General features: G+C 45.9%; 1 protein-coding gene across 5 annotated transcripts in view; it reads left to right on the top strand.

The window, feature by feature from the left end:
* tbc1d22a (TBC1 domain family, member 22a) overlaps nt 1–15,973 on the top strand; it is an 86,780-nt gene extending 70,807 nt beyond the window's left edge. For 4 of the 5 annotated variants that reach the window (XM_081722735.1, XM_035528307.2, XM_035528308.2 and 1 more), the window contains 2 exons: nt 4,280–4,375; nt 14,034–15,973. In XM_081722735.1, the coding sequence (XP_081578861.1) occupies nt 4,280–4,375; nt 14,034–14,162 (225 nt within the window). In that variant the 3' untranslated portion in view covers nt 14,163–15,973. Of the gene's footprint in view, nt 1–4,279; nt 4,376–14,033 lie in introns of those variants that run through there. The other variant, XR_014125815.1, reaches the window with a different exon arrangement.
* Nucleotides 15,974–26,733: the final 10,760 nt, after the last annotated feature.

Here is a 26,733-nt window from a genome sequence, read left to right as displayed (position 1 = left end):
CACGCGGCGCTGCGCCTGTTGCCCAAAAGTGGTCACAGCTCTCCGAGTTCCTAGAAATTCGGGCGGACTGCGTCGAAGTTGGAGCTTTAGAAATGAAGGCCTGGGCAGGTGTGGTTGCGTCAGGTAGCTGCACTGTGAGAAGTTCAGGCCCGAGTCAGCGCTGGATCACTCCTTCTCTCCTCCATCATGCGTATTAATCAGCACTGGAATCCTCCGAACACACACACACACGCACGCACGCACACACTTCGGGTATAAAATAGTGTCTCCCTTGGACATACCGAGGCGCGCCCCAGCCACTGAGTCCTAGCGGGAGAGCAAAGACGATCCTCAGTGACAGCATGAGGCTCATATCTCCCAGGCAGAGAGAGTTAATAAAGTAATAAAGCTCTGCAGCCGTGTGTGTGTCACAGTGTGATACCCTCAGACAGCCATCCTCTCAGCTGCTCTGATTAAGGCCGTGAGGTTACACCAATAGGCAATCATCACCCAGCCCATAACTCAGAGAGAACTGCTCAGCCTCTCTCTCCCTCTGTCTCTGTCTCTTTCTCTCATTCATTTCACTCTAGCTGTTGTTGTTTTTTTTTTGCCTCTGTTTGGAGTGATGGATAGCTAGGTAGGCAGGTAGGTAAGGTTTTGGTTTTTTTTCCACCCCATGTCAGCTCCTCTCTGCCTCTCTAGTCCCGGTGTGTTGGCGTATGAGGGTCTGTGTGTGGGTCTGCGCATGGCAAGCCTCACGCTCCCCACCTCATCTTCTTTGGTTTGACGAGAAATAAATGCAAGCAGTTGTTTTCTGTTGATATGCTAAGGCTCCCATGTGACCGGTGCTGGCCACCGTGTCTCGGGGACAGGAGCGGGTGACCGCGGCCCTCCACGCGGCTGCCGGTGGCCGCGCCGGCGGTGCTCCGCCAACAACCCAGCGTGCACGACACACCTCTGCCACTGCTGTCATTAATCCCCCACAGTTCAGAGAGGCGGAGAAGAAGAGAAGAAGCTTCCGGATTTTCCCTCGCTGTTCTAGAGAGTCTTCTGTTTTGAAGCAAAGATTTATGGAACAGGCTTTTACTCACCGGGGCTCTGCTCACTGGAGCATTACAGGCTCACACACCCATCAGCGGTTTGCCGTTGTGGGCCAACCCTGCTGTGCTCCCTGGCTTACAGGTAAATGGAAATGCCACAGGGATGACGCGTTGACCGCCGGCGCTCTCCCGGCAAGGGCTTCTCTAAATGCATGCCGAAGGCCAACCTCTGTGGGAGAGGCGCACCGTGGTCGCACGGTTCGTTTCACGTCCGCGTAATGGTCTGCGGTGGATATGCTGAATGGAATGATGTGTGAGGTGGGTGTGCGTGCATCCCCATGAAGAGAGTGTTATCATAGAAAGAGACTTCTCTCTTGCTGTTTTCAGTATTGGGTCATCATACTGTGTATGATATGACACAAATAAAAGTCAATAGGTCTGCATGTGGTTGAAGTGATTGTGTGTGTGTGTGTGTGTGTGTGTGTGTGTGTGTGTGTGTGTGTGTGTGTGTGTGTGTGTGTGTGTGTGTGTGTGTGTGTCCTGGTTACTTGTGTCCCACCTGAAGTGTGTCAGCCGTCCTCCACCGTCTCCATTAATTAAGTCCCCATAATCAGCACGGCTCCCCCAAGGGGGAAACGGGAAAATAATTAACATGATCAATGAGGAGAGACAGTGAGGCCTTGCTCCTCTTTCTCTCCCAGAAATGGAGCGCCGCCTTTCCTCCGCAGGTTGCTATGAGCCTCGTTGCTATTGGCCTGTTGGAGATGGTTTTCTGTTTTTCTTCTCGCCCCCCCCATCTTGGTTTCCATCCTTGACTTTCATGTTATCTTGTTTATTCACAGCTTTCTCCTCCTTCCTCGTCCTTTTCCGTTTGGATGGAGAATGTTCTTAGGGTGCACATTCTATTCATGCACAATCTATTTATTCTATTCTAAGTCTGCCCCATGCTTCTGAAAGTGGGAATTCTCACCAGTCCTGACCATGTGGTAGATAACTGTGGCCAGGCTGTTTTTGGAAACCGAGTTCTCTTGCAGTCAGCTGTGTGGACATAATATCACCAACAAAGCATTTGACTGCTGGCTCGTGTAGTCTTCATTTGAAAAGGTTTGGAGCGTGGCGGCGCAGCAGCTGGATGTGTGCAGGTGCCAGTGCAGCCGGGACTTGACTGTCGAGTGTCTAATTAAGTGAATTTCACGCCCGTGTGCTTACTTTGACGAGGGGGGAAGACGCCGGAAGACGGCTGCAGGGTTATTGTGCTGGACTTAGCTGGCGGCGCCGAGGCTGGCTACCTGCCCTTGCTCGCGTGCACCCACGCACGCCGACGCGCCACTTCCGAAGCCGCTGGCCTGCGCGCCGGAGTGCCTCCGTTCCTCACGTTTATCCTTGAAGGCGGAAGAGCCGTCCCACCCGTTAACCGGCGCGGAAACAGCGGTGCCATCGATTTTCGTTAAGCCCTGTCCGTGGCCATGCGCGAGAGATGATGGCGGGTTCTCCTCCGTGCGGCCAGCTGGAGGAGCCGTGTTGCTGGGGCTCCCTCGCCGGCCCCGGGCGCTTTAAACACCGTCGCCACCGCCGGTTCCCTGTTTGCTCACGCTGCCCTATGTTTGCCCACGTTTGCACAGCAGAGCAACTTTGTGCGGCGCACTGCTTGCCGAGCTGGATTGAATCATTCATGCCCTCCCGGCGCTGGTTATCAACTCTGCACGCTTGCGCGCGCAGGCATTTGTGTGTGTGTGTGTGTGCGTGTGTGTGTGCGCGTGCCTTTTAAACGTGGCCCTTTTTGGCCAAAGCTTTTGTGCTGGGATATGTACATATGCAGATAAGGGGCATTATCTTTCCCCCCGGTGCGGTTCAGGAGGGGTTATCTCTGTGCACGGTGAACTGTCATCCCCCTTTCAGGCCCACACACAGCCTGTGAAGGTGGACTGCTGTGGAGGAAGGATTCTCGAACACACAAATAGCTTAATTTGTTGATTTACCCCCCAAAAAAAGGCACTATAGTAGCAATTGCTGCCTACGGAGTTTATTCTCTGCCGTTACCGGCAACATGTACCTGCTCAGTTCACTGAAAGACCGTGTGCCCCTGTCTGTGCTGAAATATGGTGCATGTTTGTGATTTCTAAGGATGGGTTTCAACAAAAAAATTCGACACTTATTATAATACATTTATTGCAAATTTTCTCCATTTTAAACTATTTTAAAATCATTTAAAGTACAGCATTGAGGTCCATGTTCAAAATGCCCACTAAGAGATTATCTTCATTTTTTTTGAAGCCGTAACATGGTTTCCTTACACACACACACACACACACACACACACACACACACAGAGGTGTGCATTCATTACTTTACATATAGCTTTGCTTGCACTGATGAACACCAACAGTGTCCTTGGGCATGCTATAATTTATAGTAGTCTATAAAAAACTAACAACCCCCCCCCCACACACACACACACACACTTACATGAGCATTATATATCTGTGTGCTTATTATTTGAGTAAACTGTTGATGTGTTGTTGGTGTGTCTTTTCCAAACATTAACAGCATTTTTTTGATACAAGATTAACTAAGTATAAGGGTACAGTACTTAAGGTTTTGTGTATTAACCATCAGGAAGGGCTGGGAACATTTTAGCTAGGATTTTTAGAGACATATATTACAGGAAGCAGTTTCAAAATAAATGAATAAATATATAAGGGAAATATATATATATATATATATATATATATATATATATATATATATATATATATATATATATATATATATATATATATATATATATATATATATATATATATATATACACACACACACACACACACACACACACACACACACAAGAAAAAAAATATATATATATATAAGTAAATGATGAGGGAAAAGACTTGGCATAAGACTGTAGGCCATTCTCATTATAAAGGGCAACACGATAGGCTATATATAATATCTGGAAGCCTTTGGCAGACCTCCCCTGAACACAGTGAGTTATTGCCCTAAGATATGAGGATGTAAATGATTTTTATTTCTCACATATTTTCAGATATGTTGTGCAGGGCTGTGAATCACATTGACGCTGAAGGGAGTAGAAGCTGGTTGAGCTGTGCTGCGTTGGGCGTGGTGGCGGGCGGGGCAGTTTATCTAACCCTGCACTCATTCCTCTCCGAGGGCTCCCACTCATTAATCCTGTCATTAATCCCGTGTTAAGGGCGAAATGTTTTCCTCGCACGCTGATGATTGTACACCTCTGTCGACAGGCCGAGCCGGAGGGCTTCTCCCACTTCCACCTGTACGTGTGTGCTGCCTTCCTCGTGCACTGGAGGAAGGAGATCCTGGAGGAGAAGGACTTCCAGGTGAGATTGGGATGTGTGTGTGTGTGTGTGTGTGTGTGTGCGCGGGATCGGAAGCGGGTGGGGGCTAGGGCGGGTTCTATGTCTGGTTCTGCATGCTGCGGTGTCTTTGCCGTGTCTCTCCGTGGTCCCAGAGCTGCAATAAGCGTCCTCGTTTGGGCCCCTCTATCCTCATTAGCTCCCGGGGGTCGCCGGGTCGTTGCGCTTGCATTAGCCTGATGACAATGGCAGCTGCTGTAAGGTGACTTTGCACCAAGCACTTAGGGTGGTCGTCCCCTCACGCCTCTCTGTCCCTCTCTCTTCCAAGCACAGCCCCCCCCCCCCCTTCTCTCCATCTTTTCTCTGTGTCAGTGAAGCTATGAGATTTAGCTAAAGCAGTGTGGTGAAAGGCAGAGACACTTCACTTCTCAGAAGTGCCTTTTGACTGCAAGTGTATTTCTGGAAGCGGTCCCTCAGGGTTGCTCCAGGTCCACAGAGAAGCTGCTCGCTGCCTCTGACTTCAGTTTAGGTTGATTTCGATCTCTGCTCTCGTTCTTGAACACACAACTCTAACACTAAACCTCTAATTAACTCTTGGATGTATTATTTTTTTTAAAGCACGCAAGCGTTTTCATGCGCTCTGTGTTAAATGTGTGCGTTCCCTTTTCCTCCTCCACACTCGTCTTTCTTTGCCTCTTCCCTCTCCACTCTTCCCGGTTTCCTCTCCTCTCCTCTCCGGTCTCTTAAGCGCCTCTGTAGATTGAATTCAAACCTCCGTTTATGTGCATGCGTGAGGGCGCGCGTGCGCCCGTGCGTGTACGTATACACGTTTGTGTGTGAGCGTGGCATGCGGACTGTTGAATATGCGGTGAATCAGTGGGGCGTGGTTTATGTTGCGCCACTCTGCGCCTCCCTCCCGGTGTTGATTGATTGTGTTTACATTGCCCACTGATTCAGTATGATCCCCTCTGCCTCCACACCAGCAGTCATCCAGCCTCTGCTTGGCATTCTGTCAGCCTCCCATGAGTCATGGGCCACGGACATCTGTCTCTGCCCTCCATGTACGTCATGTCCTCCACCAGAGACACCCCCCCCCCCCCCACACACACACACACACACACACACTTTCCCTCCTCCTGGCCTCGTGTACAATGATCTGTGAGCGGTGTACTGTACAGTAAAGCAAACCATAGGACAGGACAGCAAAGCACAGCGTAGTACAGTGGCACACAGCACGCTGCAGCCTGGGAGAAGAGACCTGCTTGCCGATGCTCACTAATCTACATTCACTTGCTCAGGCTTCCCTAATGGATTGTTAGCAGGGCTTTCTTTTTAAAGCACTCTTGAAACTCGTTCAGGGGCGGCTATAAATCTGTGCACGCTGTCTGGGAAAACTTAATGCAGAAGTTTTGGGCTGAGGACGTCTACGAGTTTGACGCCTCTTTAGTATCGGTAATTACATGCCGCAAAGGCCAGGGCTGAGCAGAGCGCCCCCCACCCCCGGCGTGAAGTCAGACACGTGTGCCGTCCGGGGGGGCAGCGCTGGCTCTAGGGATGCGACTTGGATAGGATACATCTCTGTATGCCTGCATGCCTGTCATCGGTAGGCCGCGCGAGTCCTGCTCCATCCCCACAAGTTAATGGATGACACACTTTTCATTTCCAGGCTTTAGATTTGTGGGCTTAGTGTGTCCCTTCAGTCATCAGCACTGCGTCTTGTGCGTTAAGCCCGCACATCACATTTAGCCATTTAGCAGATGGTTTAAATCCAGGTGTTTCATAACCGTGGCCATGAGATTTCATAACCACGGGATTTTACTCTTCGTAGAGGAAATAAAAGAAAAAATTTAATGGCGCAAGCGCGCTTTGAAAGTAAAAACATTTTCTAATGATGTAGCGATGCTGTACTGTTATTACTGTAGGGTGCTGAAGTTAATTCTTGCTCCGTTGAGCCGGGCTTGTGCCAGCCCTTGTAGTGGCTTCTGTTCTTAGCGGGAGGTCGGCTAATAAGTCTGACCCAATTAATGAGCACGGGTGAGGACGGAAGAGCACCAGTGGAGCAGTAGAGAGAGAAGGCAGGACACACACACACAAACACACACACAGGCATGCAAGAGTAGATCTTTCTGGAGGGAGTGTCTGTGCGCCGTGGCCGCACTGGGTCAGTGCGCAGTAGTTTAGTGTGGAGCTGCGCGTATGCTGTCGTTTGTGCCGGCCCCGCCCAACCTGTGCAGTCAGCCTAATTAAAGGAGCGTCTTTGCCCATCGATCTGTCTTGCCCGCTCACCACTGATCATGCCTCTGAGGGGGGGACCTGGGGTGGCGCGCATCTCTGTACGATGGCGCTGTGTTTTAGCCAAGCTGTGACGGTTCCCGCTCCAGCGCAGCTCAATAACGCGAGATTGACGCACCTCTGAGCATCGGACGGTGAGCGCGGCGCGTCCCCCAGGTGGGACATGCGGGCATACGGCAGGTGTGCCGCAGACACCCCACCCATCCTGTCACCCCCACGGCCGAGCATCGGCAAATGTCAAATCCTGCTGGCATTTAGCGAGGGCAATATGCAGAAAACGAGCTCCCATTAGGGGTTTGTTTATGGCATAACGAGGAAGCGTTTGGAGGAGCTAATGAAACAGCCAGAGAACCCTCCCCTCTCCCACGCCCTTTTCCTTTGCTGGATGTTTCTGTTTTGATTTGCAGATAAACAAGTTTCAGTATTTTTTATTTATTTATTTTTTTGTCTTGTTTGGCAGTTTGGCAGGTTTGGGGTTACAGTGTGATGGCACGCGGGGTGCAGGGGTCACACCTGTGAGCGTGTGTCTGTGTGCTGATCTGTACCGCAAGGGCTTCTTTATCTACTCTCGCTGGTCCGAGGCTCCACGTGTCAAGGGGGCCGCCTGACATGCCGTATGCCCCCTACCCTTAACCTAACCTGCCTGCCAGGGGGCGCACTTCCCTCCCATGTCGAAATCAGTTACTGTGCTGTGTTACTTCGCAGCCTCCTCCAGGAGGCAGGGGCCACGACCCTCATCTGTTGCAGTAGGAAGACATGCGGACACGAGCGCGCGTGCACACACACACACACACACACACACACACACACACACACACACGGCTAAGGCTCGTTCTATTACTTTGGAGATTTTTGGGTCACAGTTGTGCCTTGGAGTTTTAATGTAGTGACAGATCCTGAGAGGAGCCTCCTGTGACTGAGCCACCCCCTCGAGTGAGAGGCGAGGATAACACATTTACACGAGGACGGATGGAGGGAGAGAAAGAGGGAGAGAAATCAATCTCCCACTTTAGCGCTTTAATGGGTTGATTTAAATGTCTGCAGCAGAACTGGAACGTGTCGAATTACGTCACAAGCGTGTGCGTGCGCGTGTGTGTGCACATGTCTAAGATCATGTGAACTGTGCCTGGTCTCTTACATAAGCAGCCTTTGAAGCTCAGGTTTAAGATAGCTGGGATCTCTGTTCTCCCCCCAGGCAGAGAACGTAAGTGTTACACACTCCCATTATTATCTATGAATGCAGGTTTTAATTAAAGCAGCCTCATGCATGACTGGGATGTTGATAGGATGTGTTCTCCTACAGCCTTACGATGACACACCCTTTCACCCTGCTTCATAAGGAGCAGACATTCACAGCCTGCGGTTACGCTTACTGGGGGCTGTGCTGGAGGTCTGAGTGTTCTTGCAGTAATCACAGTGCTTCAGCATTAGTTCAGCAGTGCATTGCAGGGTGACTCAACCTGTCAGGAAGTTTGCATATTGTTTCCTGTTCCTTTTGATACAGGGGTTTACTGACATGTGTAAATGTAGGCAGTTTGGCCCGTCTGCTTCATTTCTGTTTCTACAGATCTCAGGAGAGGACTCTCCACCATCTCTTTTACTTTTGCCTCATGTATTTATACATTACAAAAAGCTGCATTTCAATGGTTTCATTGAATGAAAATGAAACCAAAAGAAAAGAGGAAAAAACAGGGGGGAGAGGGGGAGGGGGACAGCACTTCATGGCTGTTCCATTCATTATGTTGCTAAATTAAAAACCAGCAGCTTTCAGCTACTAATGTTTTGTCTTGTTCCACCTCAGGTGGTTCAAACAGCCGAAACTAAATGGATTCCCTGTCTTAGTGAAGGACTGGGAGCAAGCACGCTCTTAATTTGTTGTTGAAACACCGAGAGGCTAAGACACAACGCCTGATTGACTTGGTGCTTAGCACGCTCAGCTAATGCACCCTGTGCCATTACATAGCTAGTGGTTACTGACGTTGTTCTGTAAATTACAGCATTGTTTTATTTGAAGAAATTAGCTGAAGACAAATTAAAACGTTGTGGTAGGTTAAACCAAAGGGTAGGTCTGCGCTCGCACCGTACCAGCAGAGCGCCAACTTTTAAAGAAGGCGGTCGCTGCAGATGGCCATTATCTAAGCTCATTCCCACAACACGATGGATCATAACACCCTGGTGATTTACATTTTTCACTTGCTGCCATAAAATTGACAACGTGACTTATCGTCAAAGCCAGCTTCCTGTCGGGGTTAATGCAGTGCCTCAGCTTATTTGAGCATTTCTGGACTTTGGAGTAATTATAAATTGTCTGTCAGTCACATTTTAAACAACAATAATAGATTTGTGATCTTTAGGTGATCTTTTAGGTAAGAATGAAGTGGCAAAGTGCTGTCATTAAATGCCTATTGATTTGAGGAGACTCTAACGGCCTACTTGACATAGACATTTGTTTTGGATAAATAGAACAATGACAGTCTTATATCTGTTTCTCTTGAAGTTATGACACAGCTTTAATTAAATGTCTGTCACACGCTATGGGCAGTCTAAATGTCAGCCGTCTTGATTAACTGACCATTTAACAGCCCTAAACAGAATGTAATTGACAGTGGCCTGTTTATACTTTTGAAAGGTCATTTAAAGTTTTTGACATCTAGCCATGGTTTGAATGTTGTCCCCCACCCCTCCCGCTTTCTTTCTCATGATTACATCTGATGTGAACAAAGATTGTTAGGTTGCTCATTTAAATCTACACATTTACCAAACTACAAAGAGATATTTTTAAAAGGCTCTTCATAGATTAACGTGGATGGCCATGCTTCTCTCATCGTCCCCGAGCACCGGTTACTGAGTTATAGTGTTGACTCTGTTAGATGAGATGAGAGATTGGATGGGTTGAATCCCTCCTGAGGAATAGAAAGCCCATATCATTCATCAGGAAACTTGCAGTTTCGTCCCAACTTGGGCTGCAACTGGATGTTCATTTTAGGTGTTTCTAACGATTGATTATCCTTTAGCTGTGCTTGTTCCACAGTGAGCACCCCCCCCCCCGGCCTTAAACTCAGTTTGCTGATGGAGTGCTCCTGTTGTAGGAGAATTCCACTCAGTAGAAGAGATCCTTCATACGTGCACGAAACAAACAAACTTTCACAAACCTGTCAGTAATTACAAACCTCCATGATCTCGGCCCGCTCCAAAGCCTGGGCTAATCCCACTGTGTCTTCGTCTGTCCCCAAAGCCTTTATAAGCGAAGCTGTTTATGAAGTAGCACACGATCAATCACGCGTTGGTCCTGCTGGTGTTTAAAACATGAGGATCGAGCGCCGCAGATCTGCAGGGCCGCGGCGGGGCCGTTCGACGGAACAAGGGCCGCTGTTCCCAAGCCGCTGATTGATTCCTGCAAATTCAACTGGGGCCCAGCCAGAAGGAGCCAGGGGGCCAAAAGTCATCCGTCGTGGTAATCCTGGGCGGTGTGCGCACTCACTCAGGAAGCTCAGAGGCGGCGCTAATCACTCTTGGCCTTCCAAAAACCATAACCTGCCCACAGAAACTTGACACTAGCAGTCATTAGGGAGTCGGCCTCGGCGACGGCACTTTATCACCTGGCATCTCCCTGTTCAGCAGCCGCACGAAGGGGCAACATAATTGAGTTGCAAGCCGGTCGTTATCTGCTCAGCTGGGAACCCACTGCGGTTCAGACCAATCACGCCGGCTACACCTTTCAGCTAGGGAACACAAATCAATCAAGTCACCAGATAAGACAAACAGAAGAGAGCTTTAAGAACACACTTCATGGTGGTGACAGAGAAGGTGATTTTGAAGGCAACCCCTAGCGCGGTTGTGGCCGTGTATGCAACGTTCCGCACGCAGTCCCACCCTGCTTGTGTGGAAAAACCCCGATCTCGACGATGGCAGCCGGGCCCCATTAAACTATGGAAATTACCACAACGCTGACACTGTGATAATGAGCCTTGTTTTGCTTATTTGGGTGTTTTGTAGTAATTATAGCCGGTGCTCACTTTAACAGCGTGACTTGATTAAGTATTGTCCCCGTGTATTGTACTCACACTGCTATGTAACATATGCAGGAGCAGCGTGAGCGATATCAGAGGACTGCTGTCATCTGCCGCACCATCGTTTAGGGCACTCTAAGAGCTCCTCGTTACCCAGCTGTAGGGAGGCGTTGTGGTAGGGGATGGGGAGATTCTCAGCGTGTGGCAGCCCTCACAGCACATCGAAAAAATATATATATATTTTTTTGCCATTTAGTGTACTTTCAAGAATGGCCATTCTTCTATGTACCGTGCATGGACTATATTTTCTCTGGGACGGGCCCGGACAAATTTAAAAGCAGCACATATGTGTGATGAATACATATGTTAATGGGGTTACTATACCACATTAGCTTCCGTAAGCTTGTTATTCATCTGCATTATACAGAGATGTCCTGAGAATGCACATCAAATGAACTGTCCCCAATCTATTAGTCATGCTGGTGAGTTATGTAGATCATTAGATCATATAATCATCTTCGTACAATTATTTGGCTTGGCTCATTTCAAGTAATTAATGTCTTAATCTTCTTATTAGATGTAAACTGGAATATGATGACCATCTTGATTAGGTGATGTGATTTGGCTATCATGTGGATAGACTCATTATATGTGTAGTTGATGAGTTTCTTGTGTACAAGCATAATAAGTAATGGATGTCTGTGAAAATTGGGGAAAATGTTGAAGCTCGATACAGATATATGTTTGTATCTTCTTAATTCTTACCATCTTTAGTCCTTAATATCTGTTCTAGCACAACATCAAACTTCAGTTATAAGTATTTTGTTAGGAACAAATTCCATTTCTTTACCTACTAATATCTACAACACAAATATACACTATAGAAATAATGCCTGCAGCTAAAGAAAAACCTCTAACCTAACTGGATAAACTGTAGTACGTAGATTTAGAGAAAATCAGTTTGTATGGTTTGTCTGCTGAATTCCATGGACCTGCTAATTATACTGAGAATGGAGTCTGTCAATAGTTGTAGCCCTAACTAAGCTGTTTTAATACCTCCACGTAACCCAGCCATAGATAAACTAATTGAATTTAATCCAAACGAGGTTGCTAATTTCATGTACAATGAATGGGGTATATAAACTCAGTAGACTTATAGATATGAGTTTATTACACTTTAAATAATGTGGAATGAACAAAACACTTTCACACTCCATTATAATAATGGTATACTTCACTCCCATGTCTTTGTTAACGAGGTCTATTTCTGTGTTCAGGAAATATAAAATAAAAAATTACATAAAGTGCATATAATGGTGAGCACTATCATTATGTTTAGTTTATTTTTATTCAGAAGTCCTTATTGATAGTCTAGTTATGAACATTATATAAAACCCACTTGGAAGCTAGACTTCAGTGTTTATTCTTTTATTGAGACAGGTTTTCTTTCTTTGAAATATGCCAAACTAATTTTTGATTATTACTTCTTTTTGTTTTTACAATAGAAAACTATAGGTATGGAGTATAAACCTTTTCTGGTCGCTCCGTTATTTTATCTGCACACTATTTTCATGTGCTGTATTTGCAGTTATTTTGCCGAAGTCTGTAGTGTAACGTACTAAACGCACTGTCAGTGTTACAATGGCTATACAGTGCACTCTACTGATGTGGGAGGATGTGCAGGGTTCTGTGTGCAGAGCACTTGTTAAGACAGGGATGACCACAGCCAAGAGTGTCCCTGGCCTTGTCTTTTTGTTCATAATGCAGTGCATGCACACTGCCGGAAAGCATGCAGTGAATCATTTCCCCCTCTTTTGTATGTTTTTCTAATTGTTTGTTTATTTGCCAAGTCATTTGGTTGCATGTGCTTTCTTTTCCAATAGCTGAACTGAATGGAAAGCTGTTTAGATATCCCAATAAACATTTACATAATGTAAACATTAATGTTATCTTTTTTTTCTTTTTTCTTTAAAAAAAAACAACCTAAAGAACAAACCTCATTGTTCTCCCTGTGCGAGCCGATATGTCTGAGGGCACGTTTGAGCGTGAGCGCTGATAAAACCGCTCTGCTGCCTGGCTGAATTCCGATTAGAGTCATGCAGGCTGAATTCTGAACCCCGCTGCCTTCATCTGTGCCATGCCGCAGAGCTCTGAGACGCTGGGCCATGGGGGGGGTTGGGTGTTGGTTGTTGGTTGTTAGTTTTGTTTCTTTTGGTGGTTATCTGCATCACCCTCCCCAACTCCCTCGACACCACCCTCCCCACCAACTCCTCGGAGCACCATCACTGTGCCTGTGTTGACCTCCCCATGTCCCCGCCTCCACCTTACAGTTGTTGTCTGTCAGGCACTGGCCATTGTGAGAACCATACGGAGAAATCGGCGTCTAAACATGTTCTTTTTTTTTCATCATATCGGTCATCATAAGAGACATGTCTAACCATAAATCTGCCGTGTGTTTAAATTAGAAATCTCCATATTCATTGAGAAGCTATTTATTACATAGGAATGCCCTCTATAGTTGCTATGCTGATACTTGGTGTATTGGACAGAGAGTATTGTATCGCTGTGTCACGTGAGCTTCAGAAGTATTTAGCCAGTCGCAGTTTTTTTGTTTTTTTTTTCCCCCCACCTCATGTCTGTCCATCATCTACTCTTTATCCCTGTCCCTCCCCTTCTCTCCCTGCCTCTCTGTCTGATGGAGTGTTAAGCAGACTGGTTCCCCTTCATCACAGCAGGCAGGAGAGGTGAATTAGGCTGGGAGATTGAAGCAGCGCCTGCTCTCTAAGCTCCTCTAATGCAGTCATTGACTCGGGGCTTTTGGCGGGCTCGCATCCCGGCCGGGTCGGGCACGCAGCCGAATTACGCTCGGCTCTCTATACCTAAGAGAAATGGACTTCTGCTGGCGGGGTCCCGACCGCGCGGCCCGAAGGAGACATGCGGGACGCAGCTTGACGTATGCGGCGGCGCTCCAAGATTGAGGAAGACGAGACGGCTCTGATTGAAAGTTAAACTAATGTAGGAGGCGAGCGGGCCGGGGTGAAGAGGCTGGAGGGTGAGGGCGCTTTGGGATGGCCTGGTTCGACCCCGGTGAAATATAAAATAAACAGCCCCTGGAAACACCGGCGTCCCAGCTCCCGGCAGAGGGAAGCCAGGCATGAGGTTGCCCATGGCAACGTAGTCATCCTCATTGTGATGCTCGTGAGGGGTGGGTGGGTGGGTGTGTGTGTGTGTGTGTGTGTGTGTGTGTGTGTGTGTGTGTGTGTGTGTGTGTGTGTGTGTGCGCGCGCGCGCGCATGTGCGCATTGTCCGTGTGTGTGTACATGCATGTGTGCACGCTCTCCTGTAACCGGCTGCTGCTGCTCCCCTATTTTCTGTCACAGGGCTTGATGATTTTGCTGCAGAACCTTCCCACCATGCACTGGGGCAACGAGGAGGTGAGTGTGCTCCTGGCCGAAGCCTACAGGCTGAAGTTCGCCTTTGCAGACGCACCCAACCACTACAAGAGATGAGGCTGGGAGTGCCTGCCCCTACTCCCTCCCCAGCACGACTACTGCATTGAGACCCCCAGCTCAGCCCGAGGCTCTTGGTACCCCTCGGTCACCTAGAGTCTAAGGTGGCGTGTGAATTCCGTGTACAGCTCTTGCCTACTGTCCCTGCAGTCCCTTCTTTGTTCTTACTAACGTGAGCACTCCGGACATCAGCCGTCACCCGTCTGTCATATCGAACCCAAAGAAAAGACTCTTGCTTCACTTCAAAACATACTGACAGATTCAAACTTTTTCCCACCGATGCTGTTTAAATCTCAGCCCTCCACCACCAGGTTTCCAAGCGAAGGTATTTCCTGAAGGCTGATGCAGTTTTAGCAGTTTATTAGAGAGAAGAAAAAAAAACAAACACTACGCACCAGATAAGGTTATAAGTACTGACACTTCGTGCCTGTGTGTGTGCGCTGAGAGAGCAGCTGTACGACACGTGACGGCTCCAAGCGTGCTCCTGCATCCAATGGTCTCCATTGCAAAACTCCGTCGCTGGTCAGGCATTCACAGCATTAAAGGCAATAACGACACATAGCTCAGACATGACGACAGAATGCAGACGTATTCCAGACAGCCACAAAAGCTGCATAAGAACGCTCCCTGGAAGTAGAATCAAAGAACACTTTATCTAAACCTAGGTCTACCTCAGGAGCCAGTCCGCTCGGATTGGCGGCGAGATGGAATGCGTTACGTGGGTGACACATCTGCCTCCATGTTAGAATAACAGCCACGATGTTCATTCCCTGAACACTTGTGTTTGTTTATTTATTTATTTTTTTATAGTTTGCCTTAATTCGGCTGTTTCGATCGTGCTAGGAACTGTCTCAGCCATATGCCGTCAGAGGTGACTGGAGCAGAGAATTGTGTTGCTTCGATGAATTAGCTTTTTCAGTTACCTAATGGACTGTCATTTGAAATCCCTGTATGGCACAATCGTCCACATTTGCTGCATGGCACTGTGGGTAGTAAGTGTGTTTTGGGGCAGTCAGCTCTCAACCAAGCAAGTGTTTGCAATATTCAAACTTTGCGCCGTGTACGATCCTTTTGTCAAGCTTTTACATTTCTGTGCCAGTTCTAACAAGTGATTAATATCTGTGAAAAGGACAAAAAATGCACTCAAAGTCTATTTTCCTGTTTTGTATAAAATGTATTCACTAAATTAGATTTTTTAACCCCCCTCCCCTGCCGTTTTATATATTGTTTATACAAACCTATTAAGTTGTGCCTAACCAGATATAGAGGATACCATCCCAGATATTTATTTTACTTAATGATAATTTAAAGTGATTTTGGAACAAAAGGAGCAGAAGCTTTTCAACTGGGGTGTTGGCTGGTGGAGTCCTCCTTGTAACTGGTGAGCGTGCCACCGTCACTGGGCCCTGGGTGGTGATGAGAGCCCTCACTGCTGAAGGAGCCTCACGCTGGGTCTAAACACACTAACTGACTCGCTGTCTGATCTTCCTGACACAAGACTAACGTCACGTACCGCGCTGCTCGTTGCTCTCGCTCGCTGCCTCTCCGGCTCCGTCGGCGTTTTTACTTCCTTTTGCCAGTGCTGAGGTGGTTTTGTTTTTTTTCCCCTCTCCCCAGCCTTTCTGGTGAGCGTCGTGTTTGACAGGTAATCCTGGATACCTAGGACTAGGCTTATTTTCAGGGTGTAACAAAAGGAGAGTAAGAATTTTTCTCAAATGTTCTTGAATTAAAATGTGTACAGAACAATGACTTTTCAGAGATCTGTAAATAGAAAGAAATGTGTAAATAAATGCTATATATGACCAAACCATTCTTGTGTTCTACATGTCTGCTCTGTGCCACTGAACATAGCATGCAACAGGCCTGCACGTGTTCTACATATCACTACACCCAGAGCCACATGACACGTGTTCTACATATCACTACACCCAGAGCCACATGACACGCGTTCTACATATCACTACACCCAGAGCCACACATGACACGCGTTCTACATATCACTACACCCAGAGCCACACATGACACGTGTTCTACATATCACTACACCCAGAGCCACACATGACACGTGTTCTACATATCACTACACCCAGAGCCACACGACACGTGTTCTACATATCACTACACCCAGAGCCACACATGACACGTGTTCTACATATCACTACACCCAGAGCCACACGACACGTGTTCTACATATCACTACACCCAGAGCCACACGACACGTGTTCTACATATCACTACACCCACAGCCACACGACACGTGTTCTACATATCACTACACCCAGAGCCACACGACACGTGTTCTACATATCACTACACCCAGAGCCACACGACACGTGTTCTACATATCACTACACCCACAGCCACACGACACGTGTTCTACATATCACTACACGTGTCGTGTGGCTCTGGGTGTAGTGATATGTAGAACACATATATCTACACATGTAGAACATGTGACATTTAGCGTCTGAATCTGCATGTATCTCTTGTACGTGTGAGCAATTGTGTCCTTTGTAAGACCGTACATCCAGTATAGGCCCCAGACAATTTGAATTCATTAAAAGTATGAACATCTCCCCAGGGTTTCCAGGATCCTCCAAGCTCCTCAGAGGTGAAAAAACACAAGGAATGGTATATGGCTTTACAAAGAGCTCTGGAAAGCAGCACTTGGTACTGCAGGAAAATATACACGCACAGAGGGTGCACGTTCTTAGAAGTGGAGGCTTGTGGCGTTTAAGAAAAGCAAAGGCAAATAGCAATCTTCTGTGTATTTGCTAACTAAATTTCCTTCTGATTATTTTGTTTATTGCCACTGTACATAGCCGGTACATAGAGGAATGCGGACATCTTCTACCAGTGAGATTTCTTCTCAAATCAACGCCAATTCATTCTTTTTTTTCCCCCCTCAAGTAAAAACTGCTTAATTTTAACCTTTTGTGATCATGCTTGCTGCGTAATAAATCAATGTGTTTTGTGTACAGCGTGCGGGCCTCTTCTGGGCCCTGAATGCGTGGGTGCTTTGCCATTTTCTATCACTCACACAGTCAGTGGTGTCAGCGAGGGCCCTGTCAGCCCTGTGCACTATCCTACACACGGATGGGAATGTGCCTACCATGATGGAGAAGGGAAGACTCCTATAAGAAATCCAGTGCAACAGTGGCAGAGAAGGTTAATGATGTGCATTCGCATTGTGCACACCAAGATATTTCAAATGCAGATACTGACTTTTGTTTTGCGTAGTCCTGGAGCAGAACTTGGTTCTGGTGGTCTAATAATCTCAGAGCACTGAGTACTGAGTTGTTGCGTCTTGCAGCCCAATGTCTGCCTCTCTTTCCCACACCTCTGGGTGCTGATGCTGTCTGATGTTACTCTATTCTTGAAATTGTCCTGTTCGGTAACCTAATGAAGGTAATGAATGCACAAGGGAATAAACAAAAACACTAAACTCGCACAAAAGTTCAAATAATTCTTAGGTTTTGGCAACCTAAAAATTGGACTTGTTTTAAAAATATACATCTGTCATCTGATTAAGCCAAAGCACTGTCGCCGCTGACCGAGTGGACTAATCTGGGACATAACAGACACTGTTAAGATTGAAGATAAATCCTGCATTAACCTTATACAAGCTCTTGCTCCCAGCCACTATCTTTGTTTTGCAGAACCAGTCTCGCACTGGCCGACGCTCTTGGGAGAGTCTGGTGTCTTCGGCCAGAACTGCCTATTATTACAGGAAAAGGAAATTCGACTGACACAAAATGACCACTCACGTGCCTATTATTTTGGCATGGCGTTTGTAAGGAGGCAATCTTGAAAACAGAGTCACGACATCAACAGTTCCTTGGAAAACACAGATTGTCTATCCAATAAGGTGTTCATGGTAAATGGTAAATGTTGTTCAGTAGCACTTCACTTTTTAGTGTGATGGTTACCAGATGCAATGTGAATGCCAGTCGCTTCATTTTTCAACATGTAAGCCACAGCGATGCTTTTGTCTTTGAGGTATTTCACTTGATCTTCCATAATTGGCAGAAAGGGGAACACATCCAACAAAGTCAGATGACTTGAATACCTTGGTAGCTTGACAGCCAATCAGAATGTAACTAGCACAATCCTAACAGTGTGGCAGGGTTAATGCACTATTGATGTTGGACTCTGGGTGGACGGATTGTCTGTGGCTGAGACTAACAGAACCACAGACCATCTGCACTTGTGGATCTCCAGTTTCTGGCCTGCACATTCTGGATGCGCTCTGGTTTTAGTCTAGCACCCTCTAATGTCATGGAGTGTAACAGCACTTGTATAAACACCAGCGAGTTAGGAGCACCACCAAGCATACAGCATTTCAAAAAGGTTAAACGACCGGAACAAGATAATTTGTCAGTGGTTTAAACTGATGGAATCTAATAATTCCCATCATTTGTACTGTCTTGATCTACAAAAGTGCTATAATTGATTCAAGCTATTACGTTTATGCACTGTAAAGCCAAAGTACCTTGTCTGAATTTTTGCCATAGCTGGTAAATGATAGAAAAATACTACCTATAAATAACAAGGCTTCTAACATAAATTTAAGTTGGAATGACTTGGATAAATTAAAATGTGTCTGAAGTAGGTTAGAGGTTGCCTCAGCAACTACAGGTTGTTTGCTAGCTACCCACTGAGCTAGCTTAGTCTTCCATGCTGTATGAAGGAGAATTTGAGTTCCAACTCCTTCATGTAACTGTTAGCTTTTCTTTTTTTTTTACATAACTGCTGGGTTTGGTTTAACAAAAAACAAAATACAAGAAAGAAAACCTTTTGTTTGACTATACATTTTTATTTGCTTTTAGTGTTACAATATATTCCTTTTGGAATTACCATGTGATTTCTAGATCACTGATGAAATCCGTGGCCAGAAACTGGTGCTGGGTGTCTGGGGATGCAGACAGACATACCTACTCCAGGTCAGTCAGAGTTAGACACAGAGTGTTTGAGAAGTGTCTGAGGTGACCACGGTTTGTACCAGTATTATTAGCAGATTGTATTTGATTGATACCCGAGGATGATTTGATGACAAGAGACATTCTGTAACCTTTAGCGCAAATTATGCTTCGTGTGATTTATGTAATTTGTGCTAAAGTCAGTCCAGATTAGTTGATAAAAACACTACGTCGAGAACAGCTTTTCAGACAAGTGGAATTATCCTCTGCAGGGGTCCATTTGAGTCATGGCTGTTAGCTCGCCTCTGTGCCTCGTTCGTTGAGGACACAGCGCAAGACCCCGCTGGGCCGTGTGTTCAGCTGTTCGCATGGCGATGCAGTCTTCCTTGGCGTTTCTCTTCGGCTCCTTTATAACCTGCACCCCTCGCCCCACCTCCTGAGAGAGATAGAGTCGGGAGCAGGCATCTGTTGACAGCGGTGGCGTGGCAGGTTGCGCAGTCCGGCAAACAGTGTACAGTCCCCATGTGCAGACGGAGGTTGCTTCCTCCGGAATGACAAATGCCAACATCGGCACTCCAGATCAATTTCTCCAGGCTCCCTCCCCATCCCGTTCCTTGTCCTTGGCCGGCGTGTCCTCTGCTGGCGGTGGAGCCATATATCAATGGCCTGGCAGATGGCATCTGCGGCCGTGTCTTGCGCCATCGTGATTGAGACGTGGCACGCCACGTGTGCTCGAACCTCCACCACCAGTAGGGGCGTGTGCCGCATCGGCCGGTGCCTTGGTTGAGACGCCCCACCCACCCCAACCCCCCGGCCATAGCAGCTCGAGCCGCATGCATATCGTTTTGTATGATTACAGCTCCCTGTGTTCTCCTGTCCTGTGGATTTCTAGGACGCATGACTGAAGATCTCAAATCCTCAATGTACAGTGTATTCAGATTATTTTAATGGATGCAAGAGAAGTCAGGTAAGTGTCACCTTAATGGTTTGGCCTCTTGGAGTTTGGTTTATTCATATAAGGCTCTGCTCTTTGGCCCTGCTCATGACATGATGTTACATTTTACGATTAAATGTCTCCCATGAAATAGAAAAAATACAATTTTTATTCTGAAATGTTTATTCAAGTCACTGTTTGTCAAACCTTGAACAGGCTGAAAAAAAACCAAGTAGACAAGAAGTGGTACATGACACAGGCTCTGCTTTTCCTCCACTGTTACTGTAGACATTTTAGGGACACTTCATCATGGGTCACTGTAAACTTCCTTGATTAAAGTTTAGTCCTATACAACCTTGCTGAAAGTAACCCAGGGCAAAACAATCACCAAGCTCTGCAACGTTTCTCATCCTAGTCCTCTGGGACCCACAGACAGTAAACATGTTTCTCTATCCCAACCCCCCCCCCCCCCCACACACACACACAAACACATACACACTTGCATCTAGGAATTTAGTGTTCTTTATGATTTAGTTCAGGTGTGGTGTGCTGAGGTAGAGTGAAAATGTGGAGTAGGCCACTACAGTGGGCTAAATGTCTGAACAAGTTATGATCTTAATCTTGTCATACATCAAACTTGCAGAACCGGAATACTAGGCCTCCCATTTTGAATGCTTCCATATTTAAACATACAGGAAAGTCGTAAGAACAGAATGGTTTAACATCCGTGGGTCTGAGTGTTGTGTTGTGCTCGGTATTGGCAGGTCAGGCAGATGGCTGGCCATAACTGGGCAGAGACCCACAGCAAATCCAGTACAGAGCAGGGCCCAACCCAGATTTCAGCAGGCTTTCTGGCGTGCTTGATTGGGTTTGTCAGCACACTGCTGCCCAGCTCGTTGCTCTGAGCCCTGAATCTACCCCTTGTGCCCCTACCCTGCCTGCTGTGACTTCATGGTGGCACTGGCACCCTTCTTGGCTGCTCAGCGAGCCAGGCTGGGCGCAGTTGGCCTGGGAGGCTTTGCGCGAATCATGGCCCCCTCGGTCCTTATTATGCATCCTGCCTCGTTAGCACAAATGATTAATATTCATCCCATTTTGGAGCACCGCATTTTAAGAAGCGTTGTGCAGGGAGAGAAGAAATGGCGTGGCGGGGATGGGTTGGGGGTGTGGTGTAAGATAGGAGTATTTTTACCCCTAAACCAAAATAAAACAGAAAAAAACAAATCTATTGCCCTCGGTAGGGCTGTGACTGTTTATCTTCTTGCTAGGAGATGGCTTGCTGTGTTTGCGCAGAGATTAAGAATGGGGATTGCTGGCGTATTGATCTGATGGCTTCTGGGATGGTGTTGGAAATTCGTACCAGCTCTCTAAGGCGGTCAGCTGAGGTCCGATGGCACTGCCCAAAGCAGGCGGGAGGGCGGTATTAATGGCAGGGATACCAGGTGCCATTCCCTGTTGGATCCAATAGCCTACTTGAGACAGTGGAGTCTCGATGCGCTCTCCCCTGGATCACAAGGAAGCAGTTTGGGAATTGGATTTTATGGACGAGTGGTGTGGTTTTAAGGCCTGGTGGTTATTTTTATGCCGACCATGTGAAGGCAAAGAAAATGCTCTTCTAACCTTCTCGGGGTGACGGCTGGCGGAAACGGCCCCCTTTCCTGACCTCACACATCCGGAATCAGTAAGGAGCAGATATACACATCAGAAATGCTGCACAGCGCAGCTCCAGTGACTCAGAAAATACAGAATATATGATACATAGCACTGTGCTACCTTGTGTGAAATCCAGTCAAAAATTCAGTGAACCTCTGCAAAGAGCAATATTCAAAGCCTTCTGAGCTTGTAAACACAAAATAAGGCAGTGCTACTCCATGAATATATCTAGGGTCTCTCATCTACAGAAGAGGGCTAGTCTCTAACTTGCAAAGAATTGGAGAATTCCCCAGCAGACATGCCCCAACGTCTTTGATTTATTATTTTATGTCCGTCTTCCAAATCACGTCTCTGGTATTCTTTGAACGCTGAGTCAGTTGTGTAACTACTCCAGCACATCATAACCCTTCCTACGAGCTGCGTTTTCAGCAAGAATAACTCACCAGACAATTAACGGGCTGATGAATAAGTAATGCATCACTGCGCGAAACGTCTGGAATAAACTATGCTCGTGATAAACCAAAAAAGGTTTATAGGTATGCATGTTCGCGCGATACGGGACGACGAACTTCAGCTCAGCGAAAGGTCTCGACCAGTGTCGCGGGATCGCGGTTTTGTACTCACGCCTCTATACGTAACGGAAATGAAAAAAACAAAACAAAAAACAACCATTTTGTAATCATACCGTGTTGGGCCGAAGATTGTGAGGATGCATCCAGCGACTTGGGAAATCATTACGATTCACTGCAGAGACTCGGAGTGTTTCTAAAATTAGATTATAGTAAATTATAAATGGAAATTAAAGCCAGTGATTAAAAATCCCTGATTTAAATAAATGATGTGATTTTACTGAATAATCAGTATGAAAAAGTAAGGCTACCGCCACGGCCATGACTTAAGTGCCACCATGTAATTAGATTTGTTTGTTGTGTAGACTGTTACCTACTTATCTAATAAATACTCCAATCAGCGGAGCAGGATGAAGGCGCTGTTTCAACAGCAAGGATGGGCACGGGCTCATCCGCACTCATTTGGAATTCAGTGCATGTTGTAAAAAAGTTTAGCATTTTTGGACGATGATTAACATGTTTTCGGAGTATTTCTTAATCTGTTTATTTATTTATTTATAGAGATTCAATAATGCTGTGAACTATGTACTTAATAACAACCTTCTGTACGGTTAACACGTGTAAAACCAGTTCTCACTGACAGACGGCAAGATCATCGTCTTTGAATGAACTCTTGCAGTCTTCGTGTTTCCAGCTGGGCTCATGTGAAATGCAGACGTCCATTCACACAAAGCCCTCTAAGATACATAGGGCCAAATTTTTAATTGTTATGCAAATACACTGTGTATATGTTGACCTGGCTGTAGCAACAGTGTGTGTACGTTGCCTGTATTGTCTCATCGATCCCAGAGAAGGATGTGACCGGTCAGCAGATTGCAAGATTGCTAGCCTGCGTGTGCTTTGTGCGTGTGCATTGTGTGTGTGCGTGTATGTGTGTGTGTGTTGTGTTTTTTTGTTTTTTTGCCCCTAAGAGAAGCCATACCTGTTGCCACGGTAAAGAACCTCCTGGCGTCAAAAGCAAAGGACGCTTCCTGCCTCTATCGATTTAAAGCCTGTCGGCCTCTTCTAAAAGCGCGCTGCTCCGCCCATGAGTCGCAATAAATGTCAGACGCTACTGATGAAAGCTCTCCGTAGCGAGGTATGGATTCTTGCATTCGTTAGCGGCTCCATAAAGACGTCTCTCTGCGCTGGGGCTTGTCTGCGGGCGCGAGTCTCAGAGTCACGGTCAGCACCCTGTGCGCGTGGGCGTGCGGAGAGCGACCGAGGAGGACCAGGTGACAGCTGTGACATCATCCTGCCGCTGTCCATCACGCTAGGAATTTAGGGGACATATTTCAGTGTCTTGGGAGTCTTGTCTAATATCCGTGCATTGTTCGGAGATTCTTGTTACTCATGCACAACAAAATACGTTCATAGCATGATCCTTATTCTGTATTATTACAGATTAAATGGTGAGTAGATTAAGGTTCTACAGCATAGACCTGTTTGTGAGAGTTAGAAGAGGCAGGTTTGCCATAACGTCATGGGAGGTGGGAGATCCCGGTTCCTGGGAGCATGCTGAGCACATTTCCACACTGTAATTTAGTGGCACGAGTCTAGCAGGTGCTGTCTTTGTGCAGCTCACCCTGGCTCACGTTAGATGTCCCTCTCCTTTCTACAGATCCCTCTCTCCCACACTCCAGCACCATTTCAGCCAAAGCCCACTCCCACTTCATATGGTCCTGTCATTACCTATATATTAAGTATTCCACTCTTGTTAATAAGTAGGATATTAATGCTGAGAATATTCACGCCATGGAACTCTAGAGGGTGAGGCTTTGCGTTTCTTTCTTGTCTTTCAGCCACATCTCAGTCTGACTGGAGAACATATCCCCTTCCCTCATGCAGTGCTCTTCATTCAGGCTTGTGGACTGATGAACCCCTGCACATATGAGAGCAGATGTAAGGCTCCATGCACAGACCCTACGAGAGTCATAGGCTAGCCAAAGCACTCTTCTGTCACACGCACATTCAGATGTAATGAATAAAGGGAGTGCAGAGACAGAAGGGTACATGTTAAAGGTTTTGTCAGTAATATCTGTCTAATTCACTTCCATAATCATTCTTCATAACATAACTATTTTTGGTACTCTAGAGTATCACGCTTAACTCCCACTTTATTAGAAACACCGATCCCGTACTGGGATCAGGTATCACCGTGTTGCGGGGTTCTTTACATGCGTTAGTGTCATTGGTTTATTCAGAGTTATCTAACACTGAAAAATCAGGAGCCAACAGTGGTCCTGTGGTCAGCACCTTCGATGGGCTGTAGTCTCTACCGCTACACGAGGAGCACTGGGGTATCTAGTAGATCAAATCAGTTCCACTGGGTTTGAGTCCCCCTGTGGACTGCTGTCATTGACCCCCTCCACCCTTCTGCCGGTCAGATGAGATGAAAGCACCGTTGGTATGACCAACAGTGAGGAGTAAGAAGTGTAACAAGACGCAGCCTCTATATCCATTACCTCAACTACTGAATTGTAGACTAAACCAAAGGCACCAGAGGTCGAGAAAAAAGGCATCTAGAGGTCTAGAGTCATTTCACCCGTGGCCATGTGGTGCATCTCAGGATACTGAGGAGCTCTTGAACCTTACCCCAGCAAAAACTGTTGCCACTTTCATGTCATCACAGAACTGCTGTCAGCAGCTGTTGAGTCTGTTGAGAATTTAATAAAAAAAAAAAAAAAAACTTCATGCTGGAAAAATCAAAATCATTTGATACTGTAGTTCCATATATATATATATATATATATATATATATATATATATATATATATATATATGTATATATATATATATATGTATATATATATATATATATATATATATATATATATATATGTATATATATATATATATATATATATATATATATATATAACTACTGGAACCACTGTAATATTACACCAAACTGGAAAAGATGGTTCCAGTAGTAATCAACAGTGGTTCCAGTAGTAATCGGAGTACTAGGGGCTCTCATCCCCAAAAAGGGAGAACGGCTCCAGCAGATCCCAGGAACAACAGCTGAGATCTCTGACCTAAAGAGTGCAGTCCTGGGAACAGCTAAGATACTACACAGGACCCTTAAGCTCCCAGGCCAAGCTTGAAGGAAAAGACCACTTGGAAGAGGAGTTTGTGTATGTGTTTGTGACGACTGACAATAACTTTCTTAGTTAATCAGGAGGCCACACCCACTGTCTTAATGCCCCGTGGTGATGCACAGAAAAGCATTAAAATACTTTCTTGGAAGATAAGCCAACATTCTGGATCCCATTTTGAAGTGGGTGGTGCATGAGTCGTTATTATGGGATGCGAATTCTCTGTCTGTCCCCATGGTAGCACAGTTGCCTCTCAGCAGGGCCCCTGGCACTTGAAGCTCATTGTTCTCACCATGAAAACATGCGGCTTTGCCTCCTTGTGAGGGATCATGAGATGCAATTGTTCCATTTGTTTTTCTGTCTTCTTCGAAGGCAGTTCGTTTAATTCCCATGCAGGGTATGTAAATTTGTATTTATTTATTTATTGCATAGGAATACACATTATAAAAAGAAGAATGAGCAATACATTTTACCAGAAGAATAATTAAAAATAGTTGAAGCGCAATATATATATATATATATATATATATATATATATATATATATATATATATATATATATATATATATATATATATATATATATATATAATGGAAAGAATATGTCTGAGGAGGTTTCTGGAAAACATTAAATGTGTCAGTGGTTTTTATTCTAAGGATTGAGAGTATTACAAGCCTGGAGCCACAGGAACCAAAGATGACTTCTCCCTCTAAAACTAAACCTTAAATAGACGTCCAAGCACTGGAAGTATCCTCACTGATAGTTACAATAAGTAACTCAACAAAAAAATATGGCCATAATGGTTTGTAGAAGAGTCTCCGACCCTGTCTGACAAAAAAAGCAGTTATTCATGAAGGAATCATCAGTCTCCTGTAGTGCAGTCATGAGATTTTCTACTCTCTCGTTCTCTCTATTTATTATGTGAATGATTGCCTAACCTGGATTCTTAGCTGTTTTAGAACTGCTGTCTCAGGGGGCTTATGCAGCATTGTTCTGCGTGGTTCTGTGTCATCTCATCTGGAGACTCCCTACTACAGAGCACGACTAAATAAAGACTGTCATCTAAAGAGCTGAGAGCCTCACGCCTAAATGAAAGTTCAACATTTAGTTCCGAAACACAGTTATTTCCTTAATAAAAGTGGCCTAAGTCATTTTAATTTTCTCACATTTGCTTTGTTTTGTTCATGTTTCATTTTTACTTGTTCATCTTATTTTCAAAGCAATAATCAATTTGACAAATGAGAACACAGTGCCGCCAGCCCTTCTGAATATCAATGATTTGATTTCAGAAATCTAATCTATTTAATATGACCTCCGTGGCCTTTGCTAAAATGCTATGGGCTTTGAATAGAGCAGGC

Source organism: Electrophorus electricus, chromosome 11 (genome assembly GCF_041902795.1).
Source record: "Electrophorus electricus isolate QZ-2024a chromosome 11, ASM4190279v1, whole genome shotgun sequence".
Taxonomy (NCBI): Eukaryota; Metazoa; Chordata; class Actinopteri; order Gymnotiformes; family Gymnotidae; genus Electrophorus; species Electrophorus electricus.
The sequence above is the reverse complement of the archived record's forward strand: the minus strand, read 5'-3'. Positions and strand labels throughout refer to the sequence as shown.